Source organism: Portunus trituberculatus, chromosome 12, assembly GCF_017591435.1.
Source record: "Portunus trituberculatus isolate SZX2019 chromosome 12, ASM1759143v1, whole genome shotgun sequence".
Taxonomy (NCBI): Eukaryota; Metazoa; Arthropoda; class Malacostraca; order Decapoda; family Portunidae; genus Portunus; species Portunus trituberculatus.
The window spans coordinates 10,430,201-10,443,894 of NC_059266.1; the positions used below are offsets into that span (position 1 = coordinate 10,430,201).

A 13,694-nucleotide genomic window follows, 5' to 3' on the forward strand; every position below is an offset into this window, starting at 1 on the left:
TCAGACATGCAAAAGTCCGAGGAGAGAAGGCAGAGCTCCAGACCACCATTAAGGAAGTTGTGGGTCATCAAGACAATTCAAGACCAATTTTATTAATGTAAGTCTTTGCATTGCTTATTCACTGGGTTAGCTCTGCTCAAGCCACAGAGTTATTCATGAAAGATAATCCAATGTTAACCACAGTGTGGTGTAATTTGCTGATACGTATAAAGCGTTGATGGAAATACACAACACCAGCTATCCCTGTGTATGACTAGTAAATCCAATTATCCTCTGTTACAATCCAAGGAAAAAGAAATGCTGGAAAGAAAAGTTGGTGATCTGAAGAAAGAGTTGGCAGGCATAGAAGGTTCCTTGAGAGATGCTGAGGAAAAAAGTACCAAGCTGCAACACCAACTCTCCAGTAAGGTTGAAGAACTGAAGAAGCAACAGAATATCATACACAAGAGCAGCAGAAAGGATCAGGTAAGCTTGAAAACTTTTTTCTTCCTTTTATTAATGCAATAAAGGGAATTAATTTATTTTTTTCTGCACATTTAAATAATATATATATATATATATATATATATATATATATATATATATATATATATATATATATATATATATATATATATATATATATATATATACTTGGTTGAGTGTAGATCCACAGAAGCATTTGTCTTGAAACATCACAAGATTTTAAAGAGAACTGGTGATTTTACAAGAGCTTTCTCTCTCTCTCTCTCTCTCTCTCTCTCTCTCTCTCTCTCTCTCTCTCTCTCTCTCTCTCTCTCTCTCTCTCTCTCTGTGTGTGTGTGTGTGTGTGTGTGTGTGTGTGTGTGTGTGTGTGTGTGTGTGTGTGTGTATTTACCTAGTTGTAGTTGTAGTTGTAGTTCTGGGCTTTATGCTTGTGTGGCCCCATCTCCATATCTACACTTATCCAATTTTTCTTTAAAACTATGTACACTCTTTGCTGATACCACTTCCTCACTCAAACTGTTCCAAGTCTCAACACGTCTTTGCGGAAACTAAATTTTTAACATCTCTCAGACATCTTCCTTCCAGTTTCTTACTATGCGATCTTGTGCTTCTAATGTCATATTCTTCTCTCAGGATCAGTTTCTCATTATCCACTTCATCCATTCCGTTAATCAATGTATTAACTTGTATCAGATCCCTCTCTCTTTCTTCTCTATTCCAGGGTTGGTAGATCCATAGCTTTTAGTCTCTCCTCATATGATATCCCTTTAAATTCTGGAACCATTCTTGTAGCCATTTTTGTAGTCTCTTCCAATTTCTTATGTGTTTCTTTTTATGGGAGTCCACACAACTCCTGCATATTCCAATCTAGGTCTTATTTTAGTACTTATCAATTTCTTCATCATTTCCTTGTCCATATAGTGAAATGTTACTCCAATATTCCTTAGCAAATTATACGTCTCTCTGAAAATTCTATCAATATGGCTTACCGGTTGATTATTTTCTTCCATTGTCACTCCCAAGTCCTTTTCCTTTTTTACTTTTTCTAGTTCTACTCCATCTCCCATCTTATAGATTCCCACTGGTCGTCTTTCACTTTTTCCCATTTCCATGACATGGCTTTTGTCCACATTGAATTCCATCTCCCATTTTTGCTCCATTTCCAGATCTTGTTTAAGTCTTCCTGTAGTATTTCACAATCCTCTTTTGTTTAATGACTCTGCACAGTTTCGCATCGTCCGCAAACAGATTTATGTAGCTGTTCACTCCTCTGGCATGTCATTTATATATACGAGAAAAGTATTGGTGCCAATACTGACCCCTGTGGCACTCCGCTGTCTACTGTTCTCCACTTGGACTTCATATCTTTAACTATCGTCCTTATTTCTCTCCCCCTTAAGTAATTCTTCATCCATCTCAATGTGCTTCCTTTTAAGCCACCCTTCTCCTCTAACTTCCATAGTAATCTTTCATGTGGCACTTTATCAAAAGCCTTTTTTAGATCTAAATAAATACAGTCAATCCATCCTCTCTCTCTTGTACTTTATCAACTATTCTAGAGTAGAAACTCAATAAATTTGTCACACATGACCGACCTTTTCTAAAACCAAATTGGCTATTTGATAATATTTTGTTGTCTTCAAGAAACTCAATCCATTGCTTCTTTATTACTTTTTCACACATCTTGCATATTACACTAGTTAGTGATACCGGTCTGTAATTTAAAGGTTCTTCCTTCCTTCCGCTCTTATATATGGGAACCACCTCAGCTCTTTTCCATTCCACTGGCACTGTTCCATTTTCTATTGAGCATTTTATGATGTTGTATATTGGACTTGCTAGTTCTTCCCTACATTCTTTCAGTATTCTGCCTGAGACTTCATCCGGTCCCATTGCCTTTTCCTCATCCAATTCCGTCATCAACTTTTTATTTCAAGCTTGGTTACTTTAATCTCTTTCATATAGACAGTCTCTCTATTACCCTGTGGTCTTTCAAATTTGGATTCCTTAGTAAAGACCTCATGAAATTTACTATTTAACAGTTCTGCCATACTTTTGGGTCTTCCACCATTCCGTTTTCTCCTTTTAACCTTTCTATTGTTTCTTTTTGTCTTATTTTTCCATTTATGAATCTGTAGAACAATTTTGGTTGTTCCTTACATTTTTCGACAATGTCCTTTTCATAGTTCTTTCTTCTTCCTTTCTCACCTTAGCATATTCATTTCTTGCTGTTTTGAAGTTTTCCTTATTTTCTGGATTTCTGTTTCTTCTCCACCTTTTCCATGCTCCATCTCGTTTCTCCTTTGCCCTAGCACATCTTGCATTAAACCAATCTTTCTTTCCTTCTTCTTTAGGTCTATATTTCGGGACATATTCCTGACCCCAGTTTTGTATATTTCCAAAAATAAGTTATATTTCTCTTGAACCGTTAATGAGTTTTCCATCTCCTCCCAGTTTACGTTTTAAAATAGTTCTTGAGATTCTCAATATCAGCCTTTCTGTAATTTAATCGGTCTCCTTTGTATGATTCATCTCTATCTTCCTTTCCTTCTTCTATATCCATTTCTAATATTACATGGTCACTCTTTCCCAATGGGCACTTGTATCTTATATCATCGTTAATTGGTATATCCCTTGTAAAAACTAGGTCTAATCTTGCCGGCTCATCGTTTCCTCTGAATCTTGTGTTTTCCTTTACTCTTTGGACCATCAAATTATCTATCATTAGGTTCAGGAATCTATCTCCCAGGCATCTTCCCCATACCACTTTCATAATTTTCCCAGTCTACCTCCTTACAGTTGAAATCTCCTACAATATCACTTTTCTCCTTTCCTTAATGATTCTTGTAAGACTCCTTATTGTGTCATCTATCATGTCTCTATATTCTTGGTTAGTCCATGAGTTTGTTTTGGTGGCACATATGTTCCAATGATTGTTAACTCCTTTTTATTAATATGCATCTTAACATACAGTATTTCTGATTTTCCTTCCCAAACTCCACTTGATTTACCACTATCTCCTTCCTTAACATCATCATGACTCCTCCTCCTCCTTTACCCACTCTGTCTCTCCTCCATATATTATACCTTTTATCTATGTCTATTTTATTGCCTCATTTAACTTTGTTTCCACCAGGCATACAATATCTGGTTCTTCTTTCTTTATGTAATCTCTTAATTCTAATTTACTAGATAAAATCCCATCTATGTTTGTATACATCATTTTTAATCTCTTGTTCTTATCATTTTTAGTTAAACTTGCTCCATTTTTTTCTCTTATATACCATTTCCTTATCCTGTCTCCTATAATTCTCCAAAAAATGCCTTCTCCTCCTCTGACCTTTCATTATTTTTTCTCTTGCTTCTGCCACCAGTTCATTGTGTCTCTTCCTTTCCTCCTCTTTTCTATATTATATATATATATATATATATATATATATATATATATATATATATTTGCAACCTTCTGTTTCTCTGAGTTTTGTTTTTCTATATAGTACTTCTGCTGCTGCTTGTGATTTTAGTAATATCTTAATTGGTCTCACTGTTCCTTCTTGATATGGTCCCATTCTATGGATTTCTTCTACTTCCTCTTCTAAGTTCTGTCTATCCTCGTCATTCAGATGTTTTAGTAGGTCTTTTACTGATTTCATTTCGTCTTTTCCTTCTTGGTCTATATTTAACATTTTTTTTTTCAGTCCAAAAATTATTACACTTTTTTTTGCAATTTCTCTTACTAAATTTTCTTTTTCTTGAGGACTCCTATCATTTTGTTTGTCATATTTTCATCTCTTTCTTTTAACTGTTCTTGAAATACTTCTTGAAATGATTCCTTGTCTTTCTTATCTTGGATTCTCCATGCTTGTACTTCTTTTTAATCACGTCTTGTACTCTTTCTTCTTCTTTGTTAACTAGATCTTTTAGCTTCTCTTTTCTTTCTCGGCTTTACCGAGTCTTTCTTCCATCAATTTCCTGTAGTTCACTATTTGGACTTTTAATTCATCATTTTCGGTTCTTAGCCTAGTTTCGTTTTCTTCCACTCTTTTTATCCTTTCTTTCAATTTCTGGAGCTCTTTATCTGTTCTTCATTCTCTTTCATTCCCATGCTCTCCTTTATCAATTTATCTAATTTACGTTCGATAGTCAACACTCTATCAAATAGTGAAGTGTGCGCTGTATCAAAGCTTTCGAATTCTCTTTTTCCCTCACCAACATAGTCATCGTCAGCTTTCATTCTTTCCCGTGTCACATACCTGCATTAAATGGAATCTCTTTCTCACTCATGATTTTGTAACACTGTATTCATGAAAAAAAAAAAAAAAAAAAAAAAAGTCCACACAAATTGCCCAGGCCACTGCAAACCCAAACAAAGGTAGTGAAGATCAGCTGATTCTCGGGAGCGATGGTATTGCGTCCTTCCTCGACCGCGCACACTCGTATTTACCTAGTTGTATTTACCTAGCTGTAGTTTTACAGTGCCTGGGCTTTATGCTCGTGTGGCCCTGTCTCCATATCTACACTTATCCAATCTTACTTTAAAAGTATGCACACTCTTTGCAGACACTACTTCTTCATTTAAACTGTTCCACGTCTCAATACATCTTTGCGGGAAACTATATTTTTTAACATCTCTCAGACATCTTCCTTTTCTCAGCTTTTTCCTATGCGATCTTGTGCTTGATGTCATATTCTTCTCTCAGGATCAGTTTCTCATTATCCACTTGGTCCATTCCGTTGATCAATTTAAAAACTTGTATCAGGTCTCCTCTCCTTCTTTGTTCCAGGGTTGGTAGATCCATAGCCTTTAGTCTCTCCTCATATGTCATCCTTCAAATTCTGGAACCATTCTTGTAGCCATTTTTGTAGTCTCTCAATTTCCTTATGTGTTTCTTTTATGAGGGTCCACACTACTCCTGCATATTCAATCTGGGTCTTATTATAGTACTTATCAATTTCTTCATCATTTCTTTGTCCATGTAGTGAAATGCTACTCCAATATTCCTAAGCAAATTATATGTTTCTCTAAAAATTCTATCAATATGGCCTACTGGTTGATTGTTTTCTTCCATCGTCACTCCTAAGTCCTTTTCCTTTTTTACTTTCTCCAGTTCTACTCCATCTCCCATCTTATAGATTCCCACGGGTCGTCTTTCACTCTTTCCCATTTCCATGACATGGCTTTTGTTCACATTGAATTCCATTTCCCACTTTTTGCTCCATTCCCATATCTTAATTAGGTCTTCTTGCAGTATTTCACAATCCTCCTTTTGCTTTATAACTCTGCACAGTTTCGTATCATCTGCAAACAGATTTATGTAGCTGTTCACTCCTTTTGGCATGTCGTTAATATAAATGAGGAAAAGTATTGGTGCCAATACTGACACTTGTGGCACTCCGCTTTCTATTGCTCTCCACTTGGACTTCATATCTTTAACTACCGTCCTTATTTCTCTCCCCCTCAAATAATTTTATATCCATCTCAGTGTACTTCCTTTTAAGCCACCTTTCTCCTCTAACTTCCATAGTAATCTTGCATGTGGCACTTTGTCAAATGCCTTTTTAAAATCCAAATAAATACAGTCAACCCATCCCTCTCTCTCTTTTGTACTCTATCAACTATTCTAGAATAGAAACTCAATAAATTAGTTACACATGACCGTCTTTTCCTAAAACCAAATTGGCTATTTGATATTAATTTGTTGCCTTCAAGGAATTCGATCCATTGTTTCTTTATTATTCTTTCACACATCTTGCATATTACACTAGTTAGTGATACTGGTCTGTAATTTAAAGTTTCTTCCTTCCTTCCACTCTTATATATGGAAACCACCTCATGTCTTTTCCATTCTACTGGTACTGTTCCATTTCTTATTGAGCATTTTGAGGTGCAATCAGCTCCAGTGCGGGTTTAGCTGTACTAACTGAGTGCACAATGTACTATCTGTGTAGTACTACGCCTCAGTGTAACGCTGAAACATCTCATTAAAAATGAGGGCCCACGCACAAAGGAAAACACTATCCTCAAAATAGAATCAGCACAAAAGCGCAGTAAACCCTACCTACGAACACAATAGCGCAGTTACCCTACCAAAGGAACCAAAACCCCATACCTGACCTCCCTACGTCCCGTTTTCTATCTCTGGGAGGTCACTCTCCTGATAAGAAGACGCCATTCCTTGTTTCAGCGCTTGTTTAGCCAGACCACACTTGCCCTCGCCGGCTCTTAGAACCGGTGTTTTTCCTGCTTTCTTTTCTGTTTTCCTCTTGCTTTTGGCAAGAATCTTGATTATGGACAGATTATTCTGTGCTGTGCCCTTTTCGTGTGTTTTAGTGCAGTGTGGTGCTTTTATTATGTGTGTTTATAGTGACCATATGGTGGGGAGCCAGGTGTTCTCAAGATTCTCGAGTGCGTTAGTGCCCTTTTTTCGCCTCGTGTGCTCATGGCCTTTGCTGTTCGGCTCCCTGTGCGTGCAGTGTTTTGATGCCATTTTATGGCGGTTCTGCGCCCTGTTAGGAGCGATAAGGTAGTGTTTCGGTGATTTCTTTTCAGTTCATCATGCCTACTTCCAGTGCCAGTTTTCCTCTGATGGCAAGTGCGCATATGAGTTTTCATGCGATGGCCATGACTTGTGTGTGCCCCATCGTCCTTGTGTTTCAAAGGACTTCTTGTTTGACACTGACAAGTGTGAGAAGTGCCGGAAAATGTGAAATTCCTCCAATCTGTGGACAAGGTAGATAAGCTTTGCCTCCAGTACACTTCTGCGCCGATCGTGGGAGGCGGTGCAGCGTTCCCAAGAGGAAGGAAGCATGCGGTCTGGAAGGACGGCTTTCCGCCTGGCTTTCATGGGCTCTTCGGCAGTCCCGTCCACCCATCCTCTGCTGGCCTCTCATCCCCCTTCTTCGGTCGTGGAGGAGCTACCGGGCCATCTTCACTTTCGATCCTGTGCCATCCGTCTCTAGTGGTGCCGCCACCTTCTGCTGCTCTCCCCTCGAGCCTCTGCCTCCTAACATTCACGAGCTCCTCTCGGGATTTTGGCCCATCTCTCTCTGCTGCTCCTCTGCCGTCGCCCAGTCCTCAGCTCCTCCCTAGTGGCGGACCTCACCCTGCTACACCACTTTCCCTCTAGTCCGGCGTCTCAGCCAGACGGGTGGATCGTCCCTGTTTCGACGCCCCTTCGGAGGAGGAGTTGAGCTTGAGGTTCTGCCAGAGTTGTGGGCTCCTGTGCCTCCAGATTGGCAGGTGTCTCAGGTCGCCGGGTCGGTCATCTTACTCCGAGATGAAGCCTCCCAGGGACAGGCGGTTCCAATGCTTGGCCAGGAGGTGTGCTCGTGTGCCACTCTCCTCTTCCTTCCTGGCATTTCCGTCCTCTCTCAAGCGACCCAGCCTTCTCCTACCCTGCCGTTACCGACCGTGGACGAACTCTCGCGCTCCCTTTCGGTCCTCTCTTTGTTTGCGGGCCTGTCTCCTCCTTCCCTTTCCTCCGAGGGTGAGGAATCGACGCGACGCCTCGATGGGCGTGTCATGGACGGCGGGCCAGGCAGACCAGTTCCTTAAGGTGGCCAGGGACTGGTGGGATCAGTCGGTGGCACGGACCCAAAGTGCTCCTGTTTCCAGACCGTCTGCAAAGCCCAAGACTCCTCTACTTCCGGTTGGGGACTCTCTGGATTCCCGGGTGGGAGTCTGGCTGTTGGCACGTTTTCCACCCTCCTTTCCTCCGCCCTTGGCCACCCCTTCGTCGGAGACGGTGAGGCAGGCCGAAAAGGACAAGGCTTTGCTTTGATGCATTTTCCTCTTTTCAGGCCTTGCTGATGGCGGAGAAGATTTTGACAGTTCTGTCACAGAGGCAGGATCTGAACACACGGGTGTCCTCTTCACTCCTGTGCGCTAACCTCCTGCCTCTACTGCGCTCGCCCTCTGGCAAGGGGCTCCAGCGATGGCTTCTTCATTCACTCAAGCTCTCTCAGCCCACTTAGCCTGCTGGAGGCAAGCTGTGGCTCCTCTGCCATCTCCAGCGCAGTCGGCCCTTCTCATGGGAGATCCGCTGGGAGCTTCCTTTGGGGTCTATACAGTCGGTCGCGGATGCTCTCGCACGGTCCCCTCAGATTGCAGTGGTTTTCCGGGGAGCTCCACCAGGCCGCTCAGGTTCTGCGAGAGCGCGCGCTTCTTCATCTCGAGCTGCCCCTCCTCGATACCAAGGCCCGTCGCGCTTCCAGAGGACCTCCAACAGATTCCTCCCCCTACCCGTCAGCTTCTCGCCAGGCCCAGTCCTCTTCAAGGGATAGGAGAGCTCCGCCGCGTCGGGACGGCGGTCTCTCTACCCGCAGAGCTTCGGGCCAGCCCTTTCGGACTACCTCCGCTGCACCCCGGGGGTCGCAGCGGTGACTCCCCAGTGCTGGGTCGCCTGTCTAACGTGGCCGACAAGTGGCCGGTCGGCACGTGGGCGGGCAGGGTGGTTCGTCGGGGCCTCTCCTGGGAGTGGGCTCAAGGCCGTGCCCCGCGTCTACGGATGCCTCCTCCCTTCACTTCAACTTCACCTCAGCTTTCGGCGATATTGCAGGAGATGCTCCTCCATGGAGTTCTGGAGGAGTTTTCGGCCCTGTCTTCCTGTCACGTCCCTTCTTGGTACCTCGGCGGGACAGGCAGGACCCCCGGCTGGTCGTCGACCTTTTGGCTCTCAACGCCCACATCGAGTGTCATCACTTCAGGATGGTAACGCTCAAGCAGGTCAGGGAGTCTCTTCTTCCGCACTCTTGGCTAACCTCCCTGGACCTCGCCAATGCTTATTGGCATGTGCCGATAGGTCCGCGTTTCCGGTCCTACCTGGCAGTGCAGGATCGCTCCGCGTCCTGCGTTTACAGTCCTGCCCTTCGGGTTGAACATCGCGCCACGGGTCTTCACCAAGATCACGAAGACTCTGGCATCAATGCTGGCAGACGTAAACATCAGAACCATAATGTATCTGGACGATTGGCTCGTCCAGGGGTTGTCAAAGGAGGAAGCCCAAGGTGCAACCACCCGGACCATTTCCATCAGCGAATCGCTTGGGTTCCACTTCAATTTCCCCAAGTCTTGTCTCAAGCCCACTCAAGTTCTGCAGTGGCTCGGCATGTGGTGGGATACTCGGACCTCTACCATCTGCCTGTCCGAGGACAATCGGAGGAAGGTCCTGCAGCGGGTCAGGAGGGCCTCCTGGTCCACCACCTTCACCCACCGCATGTGGACGAGGCTCATGGGCTCCTTGACTTTTGCAGCCCAGGTGACACCACTGGGGCCTCTGTGGTGCAGGAGGCTCTGGTGGAAGGCAACAGGGTGTTTCCACGACGGCTCGACCGCCTAAGCCCGGTTCCACCACACCTTCACCGGCTGCTGCGCCAGTGGTTGTCCCTGGCTTTCTGGAGACTGGTTCCTTGAGGCGGTCAGCGCCGCTCAAGTCTACACAGACGCTTCAGACAGCGGTAGGGGCAGGCGTCCGACGGTCGACAGGGCCGGGACACTGGGAGCAGGCACGCAGAGGCACGTCAACGTGAGGGAGTTGACGGTGCCTCTGCTTTTCCTTCAGCAACAGGTGGACCTCTGACAACTCCATGTCTGCTTCTACATGGACAACGTAGTGGCAGTCCAGTGTGTGAATAAGATGGGTTCCTCTCGGTCAATCTCCCTCCTCAGGACATCCGAGGCCCTCTTCAACCTGGCAGCGTCGCGCCATCTTACACTGTCAGCCGTGCACGTGCTGGGCAGGGACAATGTCTGGGCAGACGCCTTGTCCCGCAGCGACACTTCCTCAGTGGAGTGGTCGCTCAACCCAGACGTTTTCACGGATCTAGTGGAGTTGTTCGGTCTGCCCGAGGTGGATCTGTTTGCTTCATCGGAGAACCATCAGCTCCCACAGTACATCACCAGGAGCGTGGTCACAGCCACGGGAGGGCCGGACTCTCTTCTCATGGATTGGAGCACATGGAGGTTCGTCTATCTTTTTCCGCCCCCAGCGACGACGGTGATGACGGAGGTGGTGCGCAAGCTGGAGACGTTCAGGGGCCGAGTTCTTCTCATTGCCCCTCTCTGGAAGACCCAGCCCTGGTGCCAACGTCTTCTGCTCTGGTGTCCTTCCCCTCTACCTCTCAACAGACTGGCGGTACGTGGCCATGGCGTCCGTCAGTCTGGAATATCCTCCAGTTTTCACGCGTGGAGCTTCTGCAGGCGTGCTTGACAACCTCCCTCTCGCCTGCGGTCTCCTCTGATGTCATCAAGGGGTCCAGGAATTCCACCCTCCGCCAGTACGAGTTGGCATGGAAGGCTTTCCAGCTTTTTCTCCGCAATCGCCCTTTTTCATATATTTCCTTACCTCTGGTTTATGACTTCTTGTCCTTTATGTTCCATGTCAGACGCAGAGCTGCCCCGACCGTCTTCACCTATGCAGCTGCTCTGGCAGACCCCTTGTCTTTGGGGTTTAACATCACCATCAGAGGACGGGTCCTGGATTTACTGAAAAAGGGTTACTTCCACCAGCGGCCTCCTGTGAAGAGACCAAGGATCTTCTGGTCTCTGTCCAAAGTCCTGACCCTCCTTCGGGGCCCTCTTTTTACTAATCCTACCCCTCAACAGAGCTATGGAAGGCACTATTTTTGGTGGCCATGGCTTCTGGCTTAAGGGCTTCCCAACTTCACGCTCTTATCCGGCACCCCTTCTGGCTGGTCTTCTCCAGGGATGGGCGACGGGTCTCCCTGGCACCTTCTCCCAAGTTCTTGGCCAAGAATGAGAGGGAAGGACACTCCTTGATGCTCCAGGCGTGGATGGAGGGACTTCACCACCACCCCCTCTGCCCTGTTGAGTCCTTGCGACAGTATGTTGGGTCGACTTCCGGTTCCCAACATACCCGTCTGTTCATCTGGCCTGACACCCACAAGCCCCTTTCCAGGATCCACATCTCAAAGGTCCTCTGCGGGGTGATAGAGGAGGCGGATCCAGGACAGGCACCAAAGGGGCACGAAGTGAGGGCCATGTCGGCCACCATGGCTTTCCCGCCACTTCTCCTTGGACCAGGTACGGGAGCATGGACAGTGGGCTTGGACCGCCTCCTTCAGAGCCCACTATCTGGATCACACGCTGGAGGAGGTCCCTTGCACTTCCATGGCAGGGCCTCCTCTGCCTCTCGGACCCTCCTCTTCGACCTGACGGGTTGGAGTTGGGGGGGGGGATGACAGCGTCAGGGGAGGTCGTCAGCCACCCAACGGGTCCGGACCTCACCCCCTTCTTACACGGGCAGCAGCGGACTCTTTCCCTACCCTCCGGTAGAAGGAGTCTTTGCCGCTTCCAGAGCCTTCTTATCAGGAGAGTGACCTCCCAGAGATAGAAAACGGGACGTAGGGAGGTCAGATATGGGGGGTTTGGTTCCTTTTGGTAGGGGTAACTGCGCTATTGTGTTCATAGGTAGGGGTTACTGCGCTTTTGTGCTGATTCTATTTTGAGGATAGTGTTTTCCTATGTGCGTGGGGCCTCATTTTTAATGAGATGTTTCAGCGATACCCTGAGGCGTAGTACTACACAGATAGTACATTGTGCACTCAGTTAGTACAGCTAAACCCGCACTGGAGCTGCTTCACTCAAAATAGATGTTTTCGAACAACAGTTCGGAGACTCAAACATCGCATTTTATGATGTTGTATATAGAACTTTCTAGTTCTTCCCTACATTCTTTCAGTATTCTGCCTGAGACTTCATCTGGTCCCATTGCCTTCTCTTACGCGTGTATTTACCTATTTGTGTATTACAGGGCCCGAGCTAAGCTCTCTGTGTCCTGTCTCCTTGTCCATTCCTGTCATATCTCTCTTTCATCTGATTGACACACACTGCGTCAACGACATGACTGCTCAGTTTATTCCACTTATCAATGCTACCTACGATGTGGGAAACTGTATTTTCTCACATCATTTAGACAGATGTCCTTTATTAGCTTTTTTCCATGTCCTCAGAGATAATTACTTGTGGTCACCTTTATCAACTCTCTATCCAGTATGTCAATCTTGTTCACCAATTTATACATAGTTATCATGTCTCCTCTTGTTCTTCTCTCTTCTAATGTGGTCAGCCCCAGCTTCCTCAGTCTTTCCTCATAGTCTAACTCCCTGAGTCCTGGTACCATCCTTGTTGCCAGCCTTTGTACCCTTTCTACCTTCACATTTTTCTTCATATGCGGTGACCAGACACATGCTGCATATTCTATCTGGGGTCTTATTAAGGTACATAATATCTTCTTCATCATTCCTTCATCTAGGTAGTGGAATGCAAGGCCAATATTTTGAAGCATGTTGTATGTTTTCCAAAAAATCTTGTTAATGTGTTTCTCCGGTGACAAAGTGTTTTGCACAGTTACTCCTAAGTCTTTCTCCTCATTGGTCTCTTTAATTTTCTCATCACCCAGCCTGTAATCCCAGTTTGGTCTGTATCTACTTCTTCCCATTTTCATAACATGGGTCTTGTCTATATTAAATTCCATCTGCCACTCTTTACTCCACTCATATATTTTATCAAGATCTTCCTGTAACTTGTTACAATCTTCCACATTCTTTACTCTCCTTATAATTTTAGTATCGTCCGCAAACATGTTCATATAACTGTCAATTCCTACTGTCATATCATTAACATAAATCAAAAACATGATGGGACCAGAACTGACCCTTGTGGAAACCAACTGGTTACCTTCTTCCACTCGGACTTCTTTCCTCTCACCACTTTCTCATTTCTCTTCCCATTAAGTAATTTTCCATCCATTTTGCTAGTTTATCATTTACTCCTCCAGTCATCTTTAGTTTCCACATCAGTCTATTGTGTGGTACTTTATCAAAGGCCTTTCTCAAGTCCAGGTAGATAGCATCCACCCATCCCTCTCTATGTTGCAGTATGTCAGTCACTCTTGAATAAAAACATAATAAATTGGATACACACGATCTTCCTTTTCTGAAACCAAACTGCCTTTCACTCAGAATGTTTTCACTTTCTAGATACTCACTCCACTTAGCTTTAATTACTTCTTCACATACCTTGCACAATATACTAGTCAACGATACTGGTCTATAATTTAGCGGTTCCATTCTACTACCATTCTTATATATAGGCACAATGTCAGCTCTTTTCCACTCTTTCGGGACTAATCCTGTTCGTATGGAGGTATCCACAATATCAAATATGGGGTTCAACAATTGATCCTTACATTCTTTTAGCAATCTCCCAG

General features: G+C 44.9%; 1 protein-coding gene across 1 annotated transcript in view; it reads left to right on the forward strand.

Moving 5' to 3' along the window:
- LOC123502643 overlaps positions 1 to 6,692 on the forward strand; it is a 13,636-nt gene extending 6,944 nt beyond the window's left edge. Inside the window, exons 3-4 of the mRNA XM_045251807.1 lie at positions 289 to 465; positions 6,651 to 6,692. Of these exons, the coding sequence (XP_045107742.1) occupies positions 289 to 465; positions 6,651 to 6,692 (219 nt within the window). The remainder of the gene's footprint in view (positions 1 to 288; positions 466 to 6,650) is intronic.
- The last annotated feature ends 7,002 nt before the right edge of the window (positions 6,693 to 13,694 follow it).